At 37.9% G+C, this 20,318-nt stretch overlaps 2 protein-coding genes across 2 annotated transcripts; both read right to left on the reverse strand.

Moving 5' to 3' along the window:
• Nucleotides 1-172: 172 nt before the first annotated feature.
• Nucleotides 173-5,187, reverse strand: matn3a (matrilin 3a; the record flags this gene model as incomplete). The annotated part of the gene is made up of 6 exons (XM_079255079.1): nt 173-228; nt 444-542; nt 951-1,076; nt 2,121-2,696; nt 3,342-3,824; nt 5,007-5,187. The coding sequence occupies 6 exons, from the start codon at nt 5,185-5,187 to the stop codon at nt 173-175; spliced, it is 1,521 nt and encodes a 506-aa protein (XP_079111205.1).
• Nucleotides 5,188-6,445: 1,258 nt separating this feature from the next.
• On the reverse strand, nt 6,446-14,956 carry laptm4a (lysosomal protein transmembrane 4 alpha). The gene is made up of 7 exons (XM_079255799.1): nt 14,738-14,956; nt 11,607-11,727; nt 9,749-9,825; nt 8,606-8,728; nt 7,863-7,958; nt 7,663-7,761; nt 6,446-7,344 (listed from the first exon to the last, which is right to left on the reverse strand). The coding sequence occupies exons 1-7, from the start codon at nt 14,864-14,866 to the stop codon at nt 7,270-7,272; spliced, it is 720 nt and encodes a 239-aa protein (XP_079111925.1). The 5' UTR covers nt 14,867-14,956; the 3' UTR covers nt 6,446-7,269.
• Nucleotides 14,957-20,318: the final 5,362 nt, after the last annotated feature.

The following is a 20,318-nucleotide window of genomic DNA, read 5'->3' on the forward strand; positions in this document are numbered from 1 at the left end:
GCTGCTGAAAGGGATGCCACGAAGCACGTCCACGACAGAAGAGTCTGTAGATGTCTGCGGCTTCTGCAGAAAGCAAATAAATAGGAGGTGAAATAGTCTGCAGTAGGTGGGAATCTTTTTACAACCAATCACTGAAAAAAAAAGCTGTTAACACTCACTGCTGTGCAAAGCTTTAAGCACGGCCCAGCATGTTCTCCAGATGTTCTATTCTCCCCGCGATGTTGGCGAGTTTGATCAGTTAAAGAAACTCATTTAACAATAAAAAAAAAGAGAAAAAACAGTGACAGTGAAAAGATAAAGTAATAATGTGATCGTACACTGTTGAATTACATGTCTGTACTAGTAGAAATATCAAATATCAAACCACCTGTTGGCTCAGTCACATGTGCTCCAGAGACTGTTTATAATAAACTGGCTTCCATCTGAAATAACAGGAAGGATATGCTTGGTTGTGAGCTGCTGGATGGCCGCCTGTGTCTGCTTCTGGAAAGCCAGTCTGGCCTCGCATTTACAAGGGTCCTCCACCACCTCCACCTTTACCTCTTCACCAAGAGAAAGCAAATTTCACATCAGCGTAACAGCTCATGTCGAGAGTGAAAAAAGCACACAGAATACCACCCAGGCTACTTTTTCCTACTGGGCACGAAAAAGCCAAAAGCTCAAACGAAAGCAGATTTTCACAGCCGATTAAAACATGAAAACTGTGCAAATCAAATAGTAAGTTAACATTTTGCCAAAATATTTATTCTATAATATTACCCGATTATTGTCCAACAAATACTACTGCGAATTAGAGTCAGGAGTTATGCATCAGTTGGTTGTGATGTTGTGAAGCCATGCTTAGAAGCCAACAATCTCCTTTACATTGTTTCCTCTCTGCTTCTCTACTTTTTGAGCAGCATTAGTATCACAGCAAAAAAGCTGCAGGAATCCACACAGTATGTTCTTACGTTTCAGGGAACATGTTTTCTTGTCCGCATTCAAGATATAACCATTCCGGCACTTGCAGTAATAGGAGGCGTTGCTGTTGACGCAAATGTGTTCGCAGTCATGTCCCATGGCACAGGGGTCCACACCTAGAATAAGCCGGGATTAAGGGATGGCACCATGGGTACATTTTCATGTGCTGGCTTATAATGGTTGTGCTCTGTAGCTGCAAAAAGTCTACTAATATTTACTGAACAATTTTCAAAATAGAGTTTTATCGCTAGGAGTTGCTTTTATTTTTTTTTAGATAGTTGTCATCTATTTACATTTGCAAGCTTTCCTGTTTGTACTTGACCACACCTGCGGTGGGAAACTGTCCATTAAAACAGCTTCACCACATCTCAGCCAAGGCCAATTGCTGTGCGTTGGACAACACAGGTAAAATCACAGAACCCTGAAGCACAACATTAACAGCACATAGACATGTGACTTCATAAATAAAAGAGACAAGACAAAAAAAAAAAAAAAAAAAAAGAAAAGAAAAACATATTAACACTGACAAAACAAATCAAATAAAAACAAAATAAAAGGATTAACTTTACAGCTGAACCTCAGTTTTTTTGTTTTTTTTCCCCCCAAAACTTCTTAAATGAAAATTGTTGAAGATGATTAAGAGCTGGGTTGGGGACATGCAGTCAAGTCACATGTTCATATTTGGATTGGTTTGTGTCACTGTCTTCATTTAAATCTGAATTATTGATTTGTTGTTTTAAAAAAAAAAGTGAGGTTTGACTGTTCATTTGAACCTTTTTAAGAACACAAAGACATCAATTCAAAGCAAAACGATGCTTTGATCACAAAACAAATCCTCTTTAAAAATTTTTTTTTTTTTTTTTTTTGCTTTAACAAAAGACACACTGAAAGTTTGGGACTGTGTCGCCCCAAACTTTACCTGGCTTTAAGTTGACGAGAACTAACAGGTTCTAGGACTTACATCTGCAGTCCATGTGGGGGCTGGGAGCATTGCTAACGTATTTTTCCTCATTATTTCAGAGGTTATAGTTTACCTTTAACATTACAAATGATCCACATCCTCCTGCAACCCCCTCCTGCAGACTGCAGGTGCCTTTACCGAGGAACTAGAACCTGGGTTAATGGTGGGAAAAGGTCTCGCAGCCCTTTCTTTGTCCTACCACACAGCGTCTCCCTGAACTTGGAGGTGAGCTTCTCAATAACGCCGTAGGTCTCAACGTAGAAGACGTGATCCTCCAGAGGGATGCTGGCCATCAGCTGCAAAGAACGCATGTCTGCACGGTCCACTCCCACTGCGTAGATCTCTATGCCTGACGCCCGGGCTGCAGCAGACACTTCTTCAACTTGGTCTTGAGGCCTTCCATCAGTAACAATGATGGCCACCTTGGAGATGTTCTTGGAGCGAGGCCGAGCTCCAGACTGTTCGGTGAAAGCATCATTCACTGCTGTCTTGATGGCGAGGCCAGTCATGGTGCCGGCTGCCAAGGGCTCGATGCGGGAGATGGCTTTCTTCAGGTCTGGTTTGTTGAAATGGTCTTTGAGCAGGAACTCGATCTTGACCGTGCTGGCATAGTTAACCACAGCCACCCTGGTGGCGTCCGAGCCCACGTCGAGCGTGTCGACCATGTTGGCCAGGAATATTCTGACCTTCTCAAACTCAGCAGGACGGACGCTGCGAGAGCTGTCAATGATGAAGACCAGGTCCAGGGGACGGCTCCTGCATTCAGAGTCTGTCTCTGGTGATTAACCAAACCATGGCAGGAATGAGTCCATTTAATGTTCAACAGAAAGAAAAATCACAGCTTGTTTGTACTTTAACAATCAGAGAGAAACAGTTAATCATTTCCAAATAGAAAAACTTTGAGATGCATAGGAACAAAATGAAAGCGGCGTGCATCTCTGCAAGTTGGGGTTGAACTAAAATGATGCTTTATGCGTAAGGGCACGCCACGCATCATTTTAGAGTTTTAACATCCCATCTCAGTTCCCTTCATGGAAAGGATGCGTGATGTTCAACGTGTGAAAAGTGACATCACACCTGAACATAGAGACGACGTTAGGATCCCTGCCAGTCCAATCACATACACACATATATGTCAGACTTCATTTCTGGAATTTAGCATCAGGTCTTCTCTGTTTATTTTATTGTTTTAATAAAATTTGCGATTTTCTGTGTAATTTATTACCGCATGCTTAATAAAAAGCTCTCCTCTTCTAACCAGCTGCAGCCTCATTAAGCCAGCGGGCATACAAGAGGGAAGAAAACTGTATTTCTACTGTATTTCTTGGTAAATGACAAAGCACAACAAAACGATCTGACCTGGAAAGCAATAAGGAGCATTGCTTGGGTTGGAAAGCAAACCTGACTGGTAATGTTCTACCTGTCTCCAAAGGATTGATGGTGGTGATGAAGCCGCTTTGGGTACTGACCGGTAGCGTCCAAGGAGGGGGGGTCTCCACAGTGGTGGTCACCGTAGTTGATGGCAGAGTTGGCAGCATTGATGACTCTCGTAGTGTTGGAAGGACAGTTGGGGGGAGGAGTACCACGGGTGTCAGGGCTACAGTTGGGGCTGATTTAGTCAGACATGGGCCTTTGGGTTTGTAATGCAGAGGACCTTTGACCCTATGATGCAGATGAGGCTGAGAAACTGGTGGAGAAAGACCTTTGAATTTGTGATGCATATGTGGATGTGGTGCCACTGGTCCATTGAACCTGTGCTGATAGTGCGGCATAGGGACCATGGGTCTGTGGTGAGTCACTGGTGGAGATAGAGGAATGGGTCGATACACTACCGGTGGAGAGATCCGTGGTGGCTGGTAGTGGTAGTGATACCTTCCTCTATACGTGTAATCACTTCTGTGATCTACAGGCCCACCAGAAAGAAGAAGTGACAGAGAAAATTAGTAGGTTGACAGACAAACAGGAGTTGTGTAGTAAGCATGAGTAAAAAATACAAAATATGGTTATATTTATTTATATTTTAGGAGCATAAATAAATTATGATTAGTAGAAATATGAGTGTCTTCAGGCACAAAGTGGGTTGTTTCTGACAAGCTAGGTTTATGTTACAAAATGCTTGTGAAATCCCCACAGTTAAGATATGTCATGCGTGTTGTGTTTGACAAAAGCAGAAAATCTTGTTAGAATGAATAATTTTCATGTAAATGGTCTTTTCTGGCTGTATTTAAAATTTCACGACTTACATGACAGACATTACACATAATATCCGCAAACAATTCAAATTCGCTCTTTCACTGCATTAACTTCCCTGAAAGTTGCTAATAAAGAAATTAGTTCATGAAATTATTGAGTCACTTTTACAGAATACTATTTAAAGATTATGCATTATTCTGTGTTTAACTAGGAGGAAAAACGTTTTCTTCAAAAGCTTTAAAAGGTTCATCAATGTAACTAAAAGGGGCTATTTTCAGGAATCTTTTCATGTACTTTCCAACATTAGTTATTTTGTTCAAATAAATTTTTCATGGTGGCATTTTGTTCAGCTGTGGATTTGTAGGTCTGTAGGGGCCTGTCCTGCGGGTTTTTTTTTTAAGATGTTTCCTTATTTCTACAAAACCTCATTCATAAAAAATGTATCTCTTCCAAATGTTCCATATACAGACAAGAGTAAGTATATTGTTCTGAACCAGCCTGTTAATGTCCTTTTCATTTGAATATGTGTGTTAAAGCAGGAAACATTTAAAACTAACCAGAGTTTGACATCCATGCTCTTGGGCTTAAAATAAATATGAAAGGTAAGAAGACTTTATGGATTTTTTTTTTTCTTTGACATTGGTCAAAACTGACATATTTGTTCAGTTTTGACCAATTTACCTCCTAGTTACAGGTATGTAAATAGGACATGATGAAAAAAAATGCAAAGAATGAAAGATAAAAAGCATTTTTTTTCCTCTCTCTGTAAGAGAATAAAGAAACAAACAAAATATGCTTCTTTTTCTTGCTTTCTCCCCGACGACAGGACTGCTACCAGTTGGAACTAATATTCATGGATTAAAAAAAACTTTTTTTTTTAAATGACACTTACTTGTTGGATTGAGGGTCCTAAATGGCGGCCGAGCGTTGTGTCTGCTCTGAGCATAACTTTGCGCGGCTACCACCTGAGGATCCGCCACGCTCAGGTGGTACGTGGCCTGTGCGACGTGAGACAGCAGCAGCGCGGCGCAGTACACGCAGCTCCACAGAAAAGGCTTCATTCTCATCCTCATGCCGGCTTACAGAGTCTCCCTGCGGTCCGAGCCCCGTCTGAGAACCAGGAGGAACCAGCACAGCTCAGCGGGGGTCTGACCTCCTCCAAATATGAGGAGAACTCAGAGACACGTCAGACTGTCCGTCCAATCCAAAGGTGGGACATGACCTGAGGGACACGGTGATCTGCTGGATGTGGAGGGAAGAAGATAAAAAACTTTCTCCTGTTAGGATCATATGTGGGCTTGGATTAGTGTTTCAACTTGGTAATTTCTTTTAATTACCACTGCCTTCACTATTAGTTGTTTGCCTTCAAGTGAAAGTTATTTTTCTGGGGAACAAAATAAAACAATATTGCAGATATAAATAATTTCTTTCTATATGACAAATAATTAAAAGATAGTTTTAATATTTAAAATTTATTTGAAAAAAAAAGGGATAAGGCTTTTATCATTTAAAAGGGTGATTAAAAAAAAAAAAGTAAAGTAAATATGATGAGGACATTAAAATGAAATGCCCTGTGATGAAATCAATAGGATATGTTAAATCAAGTTTTTTTTAAAAATGGTCTTTTGGAAATTTGTGACATATTGGCCTGCAATAGATTGTAGTTAAATTATATTACACATTGAATAACTATTTATAAAGGGAGGCAGATTATATCATATAGCAATAATTTAAATTATAACAAGGACATTGATTGACCAAAACCAAGTAAAATCTTTTGAAAAAACAAAAATTATTCTGCAGATGGACTTCTTTCCACTTGGCTTTACTGCGTTCAGATTCCTGATAAAAGCATATACATCTGATCTTCTTCATGAAATAGACTGGTTTCGTTCAGGCACACATGTAGCAGTAAATGTCTCTTTCAGGGAGAAAACACTCAGTTCTCCAGCACATTTTATTTTGTTTCCCTCAATTCAACTTAAAGTTGTCCATAGCAATGGGTAGGAGTCCATCTGAACTTGTACCAGGAAAGAATATGGAAATGAACCAAATACCAAGAGGAAACTGGCTTACCCAGATAACCTTCATATGCAGCTGGAGAACATGCATAAGAACCCAGGAGAGGGAACAAGTTGTGATGGAACAACATACAGCCTGTCTCTATAATAACAGACTTATTCTCGCCAACACCATGTTATGTTACTGTTAGGGAACATTTATAGATGCAAAACTAAAAAATTAAACAACAAAACTCCATTTGAGAACATCTTACCTTCAGTTTGAGAAACATGAATAAAAAGACAAAACAAAACTTTTTTTTTTTCTGGCACGTTTATTGAAGTCAAATTAGTAATTCCACTGGGATAAAATCATATCAATAAAATAAGTGTGTATTGACAAGCATGCAACAACTAATGCTCACAAGACTAGCTGTTGGTTCCAGATGTCTGACGAGAAATAAGCTGAGAAACTGATCCATCATCGGGGCCCTCTGCTCTTTTCAGTTCCAACTGGAAAACAACTTACTAGCTTTGCTCAAACATCAGGGCAGCAGGGCGATGATGACGTCTGGGGTGGTGATGAACTGAACCACAGCAAAGCTAAATAAATAAAAGACAAAAAAGTGCTACAGACTCTATTTAAGACTAAGCTGGAATAGTCTAGGTCTTACTAATAAGGGAAAATCATAATTCAACAACAATAGCACTAATAAGTGGATTGTCATATTTTTTCTTCTTCATTTTAAACACTTCATACAATATATTTATTTATTGATAGGTTGATGCTGGATTGATGAAAGCATTTCAAGCTATTTCTTTTTCACATATCCCTTTTACTAAGACATGAAAAAGGCTTAGGGGTGTAGGAAAGGGTGGAAGTGATCCTTCTATCATTCTCAAACCACATTCATTCAGTCATTTTCATATAAATTTAAGTTTTCCCACCTTTTTCTTCTCACATGTCTGGGATGCTTTATAGATACTCTAAAGTAATATATTGGAGAGGTTGAACAGAAAACACCTTCAGAGGCCTAACAGACACGGCGAGTCAGAGAGGGGGAATAAGGGCATAATGGTGTTCAGAAATGGTTAGTGAGGGAATGTAGGAATGCATATGATGGCTGTGTGTTGTTTTGGCAACAGGGTTGGTGTTTAAGCTGGCATGTAAGGGGGAGGTGGGTCCTTCTCTGGCATCTTCATCGCCATCTCATAAGTTGGCAGGATGTACTATAACAAAAAAGGACACCATTGAGCAAAGCTGTCAGTATAAATGCAGATTCAGTTGGTTCCAGTGATAGAAATAATATTTCACATTGATTAGTTTGCTATATGATGCACAGTATAGATATATTTCTGTCTTTAATGCTTCTCTGCTGACATAATTAAGTATTACTGACAAAGACACAGATTGGCTTTCACCATGTCACATTATGCAATCACTGCGCCCTCTGCTGGCTCGACTTGAGCATTACACACTCAGCTTCTTGTGTTGTCCTGTTTTTATTAGCACTTTTTTTGCATAAATTACAGAGGTGGTTTACATACCTGGGGAGGAGTTTCAAAGGCAGGGTACACAGCAATCTCTGGCATGTTCCTGTTGTTGATGTACTTGTAGCAGTTCCACACACAGTTGATCAAATAAGCCTGGAAAGAAAAACCACCACAGTTTCATGACACTGGTTTGGTTTTAAATACACAACACTTCACAAAAACCATGCCTAACTATCAATAAGTGAGTGTTTTACCTTGAGGATGATGAGGAAGGCAAAGAAGACCAGCACAAAGAGTAGCAGGCAGCTGGAGTTCAGAGAGAGGAGATTATCCTTGTATGGGAAATCTGGCTATGGATGAAAAGAACAATGAGGGATAGTAAATATTCAGTAAAGCCTTTTAAAGCTAATTAAGTTCACCTTAAACACACCAAGCCAGTCAATAAGAGAAAACCATGAACTTTAATAGACTCCAGGAGGGCTGGAAAGTGATATAGCAACAAACACTTCCTGATTTTTAGAACTGATTCTTCTTTTGTAAAAAGGAAAGAATTTATGAGCTGGAATGCAGATATATCTCATTAGAACAACACACAGCCTTTTATATAAGCTGTGCACTCCCAGATTACCACATGATGCACAAATTCTACGTTGTCTTTCAAGTTTAAAAGGGATCAATTAAAAGATTATTAATTGATTTTTTTAAAAAAATATATTATCGAAAATTCTGCAAAACTGGTTGAAACTTGTGTATATGGCATCTGTACTACTTCTGGACAATTATCCCACAATGCAAATGGAAGAAGTGAGAATAGAGTGGAACTGCTCTTAGTGCTGTAGCAAAATAATGAGTTTAATACCTATTAATAACTGAACTAATCAATGTCAGCACCGCACAAAGCTGTAAATGAGTCAACTCTACAGCAATATTAACACAACATGGTTGCAGTGTGACTATGTTAGTTGTGGAATCAGATGTGGGGAGCACTGGGACTGACCAGCTGGTCCAGGTAGTCCCTGATCCTGGGCAAGTAAGTGAGGGAACTGATGGCCACCAGGCAGCTCAGAGCAAAGTCAAACAGCTGATAGCAGAAAAACGGGATGAGCCAGCCATCACGGTGCTGAGGAAAGTGGAAACAGATGAAGACAAAAATGATCAAAGTGCAAATATACTTCTCGACTCCAGAGGGACCACAATGTATGTATTTCAACCTTATTGGTAGATTGTCTTATATAGATTAATGAACCAATGTTAAAAAAAAAAAAAACCTCACATCTCATTTAAGTATGAAGAAAAACTTGTTTTCATTCTTCTAAATTTAGAACTGGAACTGCATACTTTTTTTGCATATTTTCCCACAGATGTTCAGTTTCTTGGGTTCTGCTGACACTAAAAATATACTTACTACCATGCATGAAAACCACAAGCAGAGAAAAGGTTGAAAAATCAGCAAAGTGGTCCTTTCTATTGGTAACTACAGGCTGCCTGGATGTTCAATCTACCAAAAGCACTGGACACTAACTTTGACAAAAAAAAAATCTATGTGGCAAATTTTTTTTGGTAACTTACGATCAAGAATCAAACCTTTACAGACACTCGCCACTTCCGTTTAAAAAAAGGGTAAATGCTACCACTATCTGGAAGGATTTATGTGCACAGCTCAAGTACGACTCTTGCACAAACCATCTGCATGCCCAATCCCTTCTGCAGATGTGTCACACTCTCACTGTACAATCATCCCAACTAGCAGCTATATACAAGTCATCGTCAAAAGGCTATCAAACCTGTCAGTCTTGATGCCATCAGGCAGGCCTGTGAGGTGAAGATGACATGCAGTGAAAAAACAGCATTGTGTGCTACAGTCCTACAACTTCAGGATACTTTTCCATTATCCAGCTAAAAAACACAGGGACGGTTGCTTTGGTATTTCTTGTTTTCTTACTTACCCATCAACTCTGCTGCTATTATTACACAACTTTAAAGCTGCCTTTCTTTTGTGCGTGTGTATTTTGGGATTACAAATTTGCATAAGAACCCATGGCATTGCCTTTAATATAGCATATGATGTCAATGGAAGTAAGAAAGAAAGAAAGAGAAAGAAAGAAAGAAAAGGAGCATCATATCTGGTGTGCATACTTACAGTAATGGCTCCATACACCATCATGGCACTGATGGTGAGCATCAGCAGAGAAATGGCAAATCCAACACAGGCATTTTCTACAAAAGAAATAAAAAGATATAAACAGGTTAAATGCAAGTAACAATGTAATTCTGCACGTTTATAATGACTGTGGATGAATGGATATTGTCCTGCTTTCTTGGAAGCAGCTGTGATTTGCACACTAGTTAAGTGGACAGTCTCTAGGGTTCATATCTTTCCAGCTCAGTCTGTTTAGCTCTGGGGAGCATTAAGCTGCTCTATTTCAGCAGTGCCATGTCAATAAAGATAACAATGAGACTCAGTCTAGGATAATTAAATGGTCAGTCTTTCATATCCTCATCTCTCCACATCACTCACCCTCTGGCTTTCACAACCGTTTTGCCTGTTGCATTGGAGAGGCTTGTGTGAGAGCTACTGCAGCAGACAAACGCCTTTGTTATTCAGCAGCTCAAGCGCAGAACAATGTGTGCATCATTATTAACCTGTCTGGAAACCGCAGCTTCAGAAAAAAACTTCTATATTAGATTTAAGAACAAAACCACATGCTGTAAATAAACCAGAAATTAATATTTGCATATTAAGTTTTTCTCATAGATTGACAAAAACTTACATTTTCTATTAAATGATGTGACAGATTATTTGTGAGCAGGTCTGTAAAATAACATCTTTTCATCAGTTTATCCATCTATTTTTCTCTTGGTTAATTGTTTATGAAATACTGAAATAATTCGAATACTTTAAATTATCCCAGTAAGAGTTTTTTTTTTCTAGATTTTTGATTCTTCACACAAAATATGATCTTTTAACATCTCAACTAGGTTGGAAAGCAACACTGAGGCAGTAGAAAAATTAAGATTTTTCATTAGATGGCATGTATTTCACAGAAATGTTTGATTTAAAAAAAAAAAAAAAAGAATTCATTGATTCTACATTTCTATTTAAGAGAAAAGCCATTGATCATTTTAATATTGATATCCAGAAAGAGCACGTCAGATAGAAATACTTAAAGCAGAGTATCCTGTAGATCTCCACCAACCAGACAGTCAGCAGGATGGCTCTGACAGGCAACCCCTCAGTTTTATCCAAACGTAATACCATAAGCCATTTTCAAATGTTCCTTCTACATGTTACATAACTTATAAACTCAGACTGTGTAGGAGAATAAAATGAATGCTTTGTAATAAGGTTGCAATACGAGGGGTAATGACATAGGAAGCAGTCTGAATTATAACATATTTCTGCTGACAGTGGACAACCTCTGCAATCCAGTTTGTCATAATCACAGCAGTAATTTCCCCTCATTTACTTCTGAGTCACTGCCTTAAAAAGAAAAAAAAACAGAGGTTTTTACCAAACCAGCCAACCAAACAACTCTCATCCAGACAGAGCAGGGACTTCTTCCAGCTGTACCCCAGCACACACAAATACAAACACCTACCCAGGCCTGACTGAAATTCTTAAAGGACGAGGATTTCTGTTCAGTAAACATATTGTGGTAACAAACAGGCAACTATATTTTATTACAGCTTCATCTCTGTTTCCAAAGATAACGGGTAGCTGATCGCCCTGTGGAGAAATACCCAGCCAAATTATCATCTGCACTGCTGCAGCTTACTGAAGTGAAAAGCCCTTAAAAGACAACCGCTTTGTCTGATCCAATGGAGTGAATATTTACTCACTGATGTTTTAGTGGTTGGAGCGCAATCATCTTAGAATATCAAAGAATTAAAAGTCAGAATTACATAAAAGTTACTAAAAACACATCATAAACTAAACAGAGATCAGTATATTTAAATGTTTACAGTGAAATCATTTGTATGCAGGTTTTTCATCTTACCAGACATCCTGTCAGAGGCAAAGTAATGGTCGATGACTTCATACTGCAAGTCAATGGTGGGCACGTTCTCTGGGTGGGTCACAGCCACAGTCAGCAGGATGCCCATCAACAGGTTGACCACCTGAGTTCAGGGAAAAACAAAACAGTAAATTCTAACTTCTTCTCTACACTGAATGAAGTTCACCTTGAAAACAAAGATTAGTGGGAGCAATTTATTATGCTTCTGTCTGACAAGGTTTCTTTATCAGACTGTGGGAATTAAACTATTCAAGAACACCCCAACATCTGAGAGAAGGGCTCTGTGTATCTAGGAAATGGTGCAGTGCATCAACAGTGGTACTGCTGATGTGACCTGGATTTGAGAATTTTAAACATGAAGAAGTAAAGAATATAAAAACATTTAAAGGTAAAATGTTCTACTGTGTTTCAGTCCTGATTATTAACATCATGTATCCAAACTGAATTGAAACAACAATCGCTGCAGGCCAAGTTATAACAAGGTCTGTGTCAAACCTAGTGTTTTAAAATCCTAACCATTGCAACTCATAGGTACCCTTTGCATCTTTAGGATCCAAAAACACCAGCATCACTGCTTTTACTTAGTATAAACATTTCACACACAGGTACTTCCGCTGTCATTTTTATTAATCGAGGTGGCTTCTGAGGCATCTTAAATTCAAGTAAAGAATCTGTTCACAGCTTGTGATCAGCATAATCTTTTAGCAATCCAACCTTTAAACTCTAAATGGTCTTCAAAGTACTGGGATATTTATAGCGTTAAACATGAAATGTAAAAAAAATAAATAAATAAATTTATATATATATATATTGATATATATAAAAATATAAGCACCCTGAGAGAACAACCTCTGCCGAGCTGCTCATTTCCGCCCATGTTGTGATTTCCACCCAATGAAACATTGTAATACTTGCTTGGAATGTCTCATAGGAGACAGCCCAACTATTTATTATAGCCACATGCATAAAGACTGAAAAAGATTTTGCAATAATAAAGAATCCTTTAAAAAAAAATCCTGGATCCAGATGATAATCAGGATTACTCCCAAAATGAAAATCTGTCCAAAAGAAACAGATAAATGCGGGCAGAAACATTACCACTGTCACCTTCTTGGTGGAGGTAATGATAGATTAAAAAAAAAAAAAATAAATAAAATAATAATAAAAATAATATCCTATTGATTAGCTGGTGATTTTATACGTTTGTCTGTCTTTGACTGGTAGATACTTATATGTTTAAACTCTGACACCTTGCTTATCCTGTTAATTCACTGAGCGTCTTTAACACAACAACCTAATCACTGAATAATAGCCATTGTGGTGGATGACAATGTGCATGTCAAGAGTCTGTGTCCCTGAAATTTGACGGTCAGTATGCATGTCCCAGCCTGGCCCCTCTGCAGCCACGGTCAGATGATAGAATGGGGACATGCCTACTGAGCACAGGGCTGTGGATTCCTGGTTCCTGTTGGAGTCCCAAAACTATTACATTACTTTGACTTGACTTTCATTAAAAGCCATTTATATGTGAGGAACACACTGACAAAGCAACACAAGGTCAACATCTTGCCAAGTCATACTTTGTCATGTAGACTAGGGAAGCTGGGATGACACCTGTTACTTCCTAACTTAAGCATCATAGTTCTCGAGCAAGAGATATGTCATAATCCCAGGAACAAAATTACACTTAGATTGGGATTAAATGTTCTCAAAGACACATATGAGCAACACAGAAACACAAAAGGATACCAAGACTCAGAATGTCCTCAAACATCCAAGTACATGAAGTAACAAAAAACACATGGGATACGAAGATAGTGATAAAAGGCACAAAACAACCAAACTGAACAAGATAAAGGCAACAAAGCACTGAGAATGAGACAAGAATCATCATAAAAAACTGAATGTCATCCAAAAATTTCAAGAGGAGTAGAGTTAAAGAAAAACAATTAACCTGACACACACAAAAATTAACACAAAGATGTATAAAGTGACTAGCCTGGCTGAGAACAAGCTAAATTAAATGTGAAAGGCATACAACCATGATAAAATGATAACCCACTCAACAGAAACACAAGAACAGGATCATCATGGGGCTTCAAAGCTACTCGAATGAACATTTAGGAAACTTAAAACCTGTAGAAACAGAATTGTTTTAAGAGTTTAGACCTCAGAAACAATTTGATTAATCATCTGTTAACCTGTGTTAAACCTGTTGTTTAACTAATCATTAAACGAAGCTTTAATCTGGTGTTACATTCAGACAACACTGCAAAGTCATTATTAAGAACAGGTTTTAGTGCCATATAATCATGATTTGGATTAAACTGAGCAACATGGTTTCAATGATATAATGACTCAAATATTGCCCACCAGCTGGAATCATTAAGAAGGTGGGATGGGAGGATTTACAAACGCAACCAAAACCTAAACAAAACCTTTCTGTTATTGGGAAACAAAAAGGGATTAATTCAGTGATTTGAAACAGGGTTTAAAAAAAAAAAAAAAGCTCGAGAGGACGATAACAAGCGAACAGCTATCTGGTTCCTTTATAATTTATTAATAATGTTATAATTAATTTCTTTTCCATTTTCTTTAGTAGCAGCAGTGTGTTTACACACACTTCATAAATATGCATTCTTTCACCTCAGACGATGGGAAGAGGCTGAAATGTTATAGACAGCGGAAATTCAGCTACACAAAACCAATGTAAAACAAACACAAAAAAACAAAACAAACCCAAAGCATGGCATTTCATAAGGTACGGACAACTAACAGATACCATTTATATTTAGTCGGTTTATCAGTTTTGTGGTAGCAACATAAAAGTTGTTCAAGTTATACCCACACATGATGCACACCAGATCTAAACGATACGCTACTGCTAACCACTGCATCCTGTTAGCATTACTTAGCTTAGTAAATGCCATTTCAGGAGTCAAACCAGGAAGACAGATCATATTTCAGTACAGGAAAATAATCCAAACAAATTATCAAAGCTGAGTGACCATGTGTGAGAGGTAAATATTTTCAAGGGTTTTAGTTGTGCAGACTTAACAACAATGCTAGCTAACATTAGCGTGTTGGCCGCTTTCGAGAACCATCTTACGCACCATGTACCATGTTCCCAGGATGATGGTCCCCGTCCGTACGTGGCAACAGCCGCAACACCGAGTGGTGTACAGTCGATCTCGACTTGGTTTAAAATGATGCATGTCCTCTACAAGCGTAGGGAGAAACATTTGGAGAGCTGGTATGGGAGCAGAAAAAGCTTCTTAGCATCAATAGTCAGCGAACGAACACGAAGGAACGCCCACCACTTTCCTGACGACCTGCGCACACCGTGAATGAAAACAAACGCCCTGACGGACAAGAAAAGGCGGGGACAATAAAAATGATTGACAGGAGTTTAATCCAATGGTGAAGAAGAGACTAAACCCATTCTTACTAACTAACTAACTAACTAAATAAATAAATAAATAAAATAACAACTCTTTTATAACCATGGCCTGAGACTGGGATAAGTGAGATTTAAATTAATCCCAGGGCTTCAATTGTTTTTAAAGATATTTAAATGATAAATCCCTTTATTCAATTGAAAGAGGCATGCTGATGCCAAATCAGAAACTTTTTAATGTTGTGTTTGAACTTTTTTGCGTTGTTTTTACTTATTTTTCGCATTTTGTCTTGTTTTTAATTAACTGTTGTTTTATCATATAAATTAGCTTTGAGTTGTTATAACAAGCAACAGCAACGTTTCTTTTACAGTAAGTCCACACACGACTGTAATTAAATCATCAGTCTTATTTCACTAGAAAATTCTTAAATATGTGAACAAGAGGTTCACCTTTGTTGCCAGCCTGGGTACTTGAACCCAGCTCCTCGAGATTTGATACACACATATTTGTGTATGTGGGTGGGTGTTTGATGTGTGTGTAAACTTTACACTGTACATAGTAACGTCAATGCCTGGACATAAATGACAAATAAGTAATAAATAATTACAAAGTTGTTTTTATTAACAACTACATTATACAAGAATACATGCCGATATCAATTAAATTATAGCTTTCTGTTGTTAGTTATCCAGTTTTTAGTATTTATTGACACATCTTTACCCATCTGCAAACAAATAAGGAATCATGAGGCTTCCCCGCTGTATTGCATCAGTATGCTTATTTTAAATGACAGATCTCAATATAGTGTGGGTAAAAAAGCATTTTAAGCTTTCAGTAAAGACTCATAAGTTCCTGATGGGAGGTCAAATCAGCCAAAAATAACTGACAAAAGTTGTTGAGTTCAGTGGATGAGTAGGTTTTGCTACAAAAATGTCTGCATGAAAGAAAGAAAAATGGCCGTATTTTAATAGATAATCAACTATTGCACTGTACATTTCGGTTTCTTCTTTTAGCCACGCAGTAAAGTAATGCTGAATCAGTTTAATCACTGATCATTATTTGCTTGGACGATTTCTTAAAAGAAATATTCCCTGTCTGCCACATCAACCATGTGCACAACGAAGCAATCTCAGACATTTGTTAAAGACACATTAAATAAGTCATTAAAACTAATTCTTCAAGTTTTATCACAAGTATAAATATATTATTTAACAACCAACAACAATAGGATTAAGTGCACAAAAAACAAACACCCCTCCTTCCACTTCCATAAAAAAAATAATGACAGAATAATTTACACGATCTCTTCAGGATAAGAAAGTGACTCAGTGGTGTGGAGCTTTAAACCTTCATGTGGCAATTAAACAAAAGCTTTGTCCCTGATGGGTTTGTGATAATCTTCATCTGCAGCTTTCTTCTGGCTTCTTTCCCCATCTTTCTTTATCTGTCTGTAGATCAGGATCGCTGACAGCATGGCTCCAATTATAGATCCAGCCACTCCTCCCACAATGAAGCCTGGATACATAAAAAAATGAATGAGTGACAATACAAACTCAATTCACAGCTTTTTCAAAGAATGTATACGCTTTTTTGCAAAGTACCTGCAAGGATTTCTGGGTTGTTCAGGAGACTCTGGCTGTTTGACAAAACTGGTGCATCAACTCCTGTAGGCCAGTATGTGTAGTCAAAAGACAGGGCTGAAGAATCCTTAAGCAGGAGGAAAACAAACAAAAAACGCGTGGTCACATGGTTTTCTGTTCCACATTTTAGATAGTAAAACACTTGTTATAATAAGTCATGAATGGAGAAAATAGTTGTTTCCCTCTCATGTGCTTACTTCCTTGTTGTTGGACTCAAACTTGATGTTTTCAAGTTCATCAGATGGGACTGCAATCAGAAGAGATGGGATAAGGTATGATGTGAGAATATTTTTAAAAAAAAAAGTCAACTCGGATTTGTACAGCTTAAAAAATACATGCAACATGCGTTATGATGTTTTAATCATGTTAAACTACATATCTAATCGGATCAACATAATTTATACAGTGTTCAGGATTACCTAGTTCTGACCCATCTCCTGAACCAGAACCATCCAGGTTGTATTCAGATCCTTCCAACTCTTGTAGAAGGGCAGAAAGCTAATTTCATAGAGGAAAATAAACAAGGATATTTTAAGATATGGAGGACAGAGCTGCGTCATATCAGTTGCAAAAAGAAAAACACAACAGGTGAAAGTACATAATGAAGCTGCTGTTCTGATGATGGCAGTAAAGACATAAATCAGGCCAAAGATACAAAGTCCCAGGGCAGTCACACAAGCCATCAATGACGAACCCATAAAGATGCAAGTAATGACCACCAATAAAAAAAACATTAGGAGGAAGATTCACTCCCCAGATCTGATAAACTGACATCCAATTTCTCATTTTTGTTGAACAGCCATTAGCAAACATTGCAAGATGAGAGTATCTAGTCCAGTCAGCATTTGTTTATACTGTACATTAAACCAAAAAGGAACCAATACAACCATTAATATTGGAAAAAATGTTTTATTTACAGACAAAACCTTATCAGAGAAACATTACAAAACAAATAAATAAATAAATAAATAAAGAAGGAAGGAAAAAAATCCTAGTTGTTCATAATAATCTTCCTGGTTGTTACTGATAATCTGTCAGGATGTCAGTCATTGCAAATTCTATCGGAGCTATAAAACATTAAAAACTTGGTAATTGATTTTACTGCAAATTTCAAATATTTCTCAAGACAGCAAATAAATCTAAATTTTGCAGGTAGATACCAAGTGACTCATGGGACAAGTCGGAACTTTATGTTTGACCTGAATAAAAAAAAAAAAAGAAGAAATAAAGAATGAATAAAGACAATAAAGATGAAATTAAAAAAAAATCCTGTCTTACTTGTGAAGTATGGAGATGAACTGCATGAACACAGTCTACGCATTCACATACACACACAGTGTTTTGCAAATATTAGATTTTAATGCCATGCATGTATTTGGCAGATCATGGATTTTATTCTTCCTTTGTAATATGATCTGACTGTGACACTTTGTATATATATATATATATATATATATATATATATATATATATATATATATATATATATGTATGTATGTATGTATGTATGTATATATATGTATGGTGTTTTTCTTGAACTGAGATTGAAAACAAACAGTAACATGACATGACACACGTTGCTTTGTTTAAAAGCCACAACAAAAAGGAGAAGTAGCCACAAATAAATCTAATTCAGTCACTGACTTTTTGTTTGAACTATTACAGCCATACACACAAGTTCAAGTTCTTCTTGACATTTTTGAGTCCAACCTGTTGCTTAACATTAGGGTGAGATAAGAGAGCTCGAGATCACATCTTTCGTTTTCAAAAACCCTTTAAAGACAATGAAAAGACTTACCGACACACTCAGAGGATTGATCAATCCCAAAATGAAAAATAGAGAGACTTTCGCAGGTAAACGCATAGTTTTAAAAGAATGCGAGCTGTGTTTTGCCTTCGTCCTCTTCTCAATCTCCACGGAAGTGTGTCGCTGCTGAACGTCGAGTCTCCTGCTGGTATTCAGCTTTCACACACCCCGCCCGTCATTAAAACCGGAGTGTGTATTCACTCCACCTGACGACAGGTTTCGGTGTGTCACTATCGTTAATGTTAAAGTGAATTATTGTAGTTGTTCCATTTGAGAGAAACACAGGCAAACACTTACACAAATCATTCTAATACAGCGTTATAATGAATAGAAACAGTATGATAAACATGGCATTTAATTCTTAAAAAGTTTTTTTTTTTTTTTTAATTTTCCTGCCTCTGAGATCTTAAATATATCTTGAATTTTGAGTGACTAGACAAACATGCCTGAAAAGAAATATGTAAACTTTTCCCTCCATTTTTAAAAACACCCGCTGGTGTTATGGTAATTATTACACATTGTTGGAAAGCCTTATTGACCACCTTTACAACACGATCATGCTGCTGTGGAATGACAAACACAGCTTAATGTGAGTGGGTAGTTCCACAGAAAATGTGCCCTGTAATGTTGTCCAGTTTTTTTTTTCACTTTCCCACAGTGAGGAGGAAAAGCAACACGTACTGGATGTTTTAAGACTTTATTCATTTCACACTGCCCTGGACCTCAATAGGTGTGGAAGATCCATCCACAGCCGCAACAGTTTGGCACTTTACTCACCCTGCTCACCTTTTGCTGTGGGGCAGCATCACTGTCCTGAACTTGAACTAAGTTGTTAAGGGCAAGCTACTGTGGCTGTGTTGATAGTTTTGGCAAACAGATCCTACAAGTTCTCAGTGGGATTAAGATCTGGACGTCCAGCAAACCATTCATTCTCACCACTACCAAATTCTACAAGTACTGTGATGATCCTGGCTTTGGAGACAGTGTTGTTTTCCTGGAGGCTGGACTTAGTTTCCAGATCCTGGCAATATAGGATCATCACTGACGGCAGTGACTTGCAATCACTTTAAAAAAAAAAAAAAAAGGAATCATCACTGTGCAATTACCTGTTGAGGAAACTATATTTAATTTCAGATATATGGTCTTGTTTCTTTATTTTTCCAGTATTGACTGAACAGAGAGGAATGTTGCCCAAGTTACTGAAAATCATGGATGAGATCTTCACTGTCTATATAACTCACTGCAAAAACAATGCTACGTTCAGAGGATTCTTCATGTAGCCGCAAGACAGCTGGATACAGCAAGCCACTCCTCCAGACAGTCATCACCTTCGACAACAGAAACTGAAGGCCAACTTAAGTGAGTCATTTGTTTTAGGATAGAAAAAATGTTACAATTTCAGCTCTAGCTCCAGTCCTAGAGGGCTTCAATCCTGCATGTGTTCCATGTTTCCCTGCTCCAACACACCCAATGCAAATGAATCAGTCATTGTGCAAAACTTAATTGGGTGCTGGATCCAGGTGTGTTGGAACAGGAATGCATGGAAAACATGCAGGACAGTGGCCTCAAGGACCTACTTTGGACACCCCTGAGCTAAATGCTGCTTCTCTATGTTTAGTATGGACTCTGGTCTGAACTAGCGGACCTGAGGCTTTGGATCTGAGAGCTCTGCTATGTTTATATTCTCTGAACACTGGACCGAGTCTGTTCCGGGATTTACAAACAATAGGGTTTTAAAAATCTATCATGTGACTGGAAGCTAGTGTGGTCTCCAACTCGGTTTGAAATGTGACTGGAATAGAAAAACACGTGAGAAAAACTACAACATGCAATTGAAATGTTAGAAGAA

Source organism: Telmatherina bonti (genome assembly GCF_933228915.1).
Source record: "Telmatherina bonti genome assembly, chromosome: 16".
NCBI classification, from domain to species: Eukaryota; Metazoa; Chordata; class Actinopteri; order Atheriniformes; family Telmatherinidae; genus Telmatherina; species Telmatherina bonti.

Bases quoted from the DNA above. Each gene is read 5' to 3' on its own strand.
- laptm4a (XM_079255799.1), bottom strand. From the start codon at position 14,866: ATGTTTCTCCCTACGCTTGTAGAGGACATGCATCATTTTAAACCAAGT. The intron at 9,826-11,606 runs GTAAGATGAAAA...TTTCTTTTGTAG, and splicing joins TGCCTCTGACAGGATGTCTG to AAAATGCCTGTGTTGGATTT. The intron at 7,345-7,662 runs GTATGTAAACCA...TTTTTGTTATAG, and splicing joins CCTTTGAAACTCCTCCCCAG to TACATCCTGCCAACTTATGA.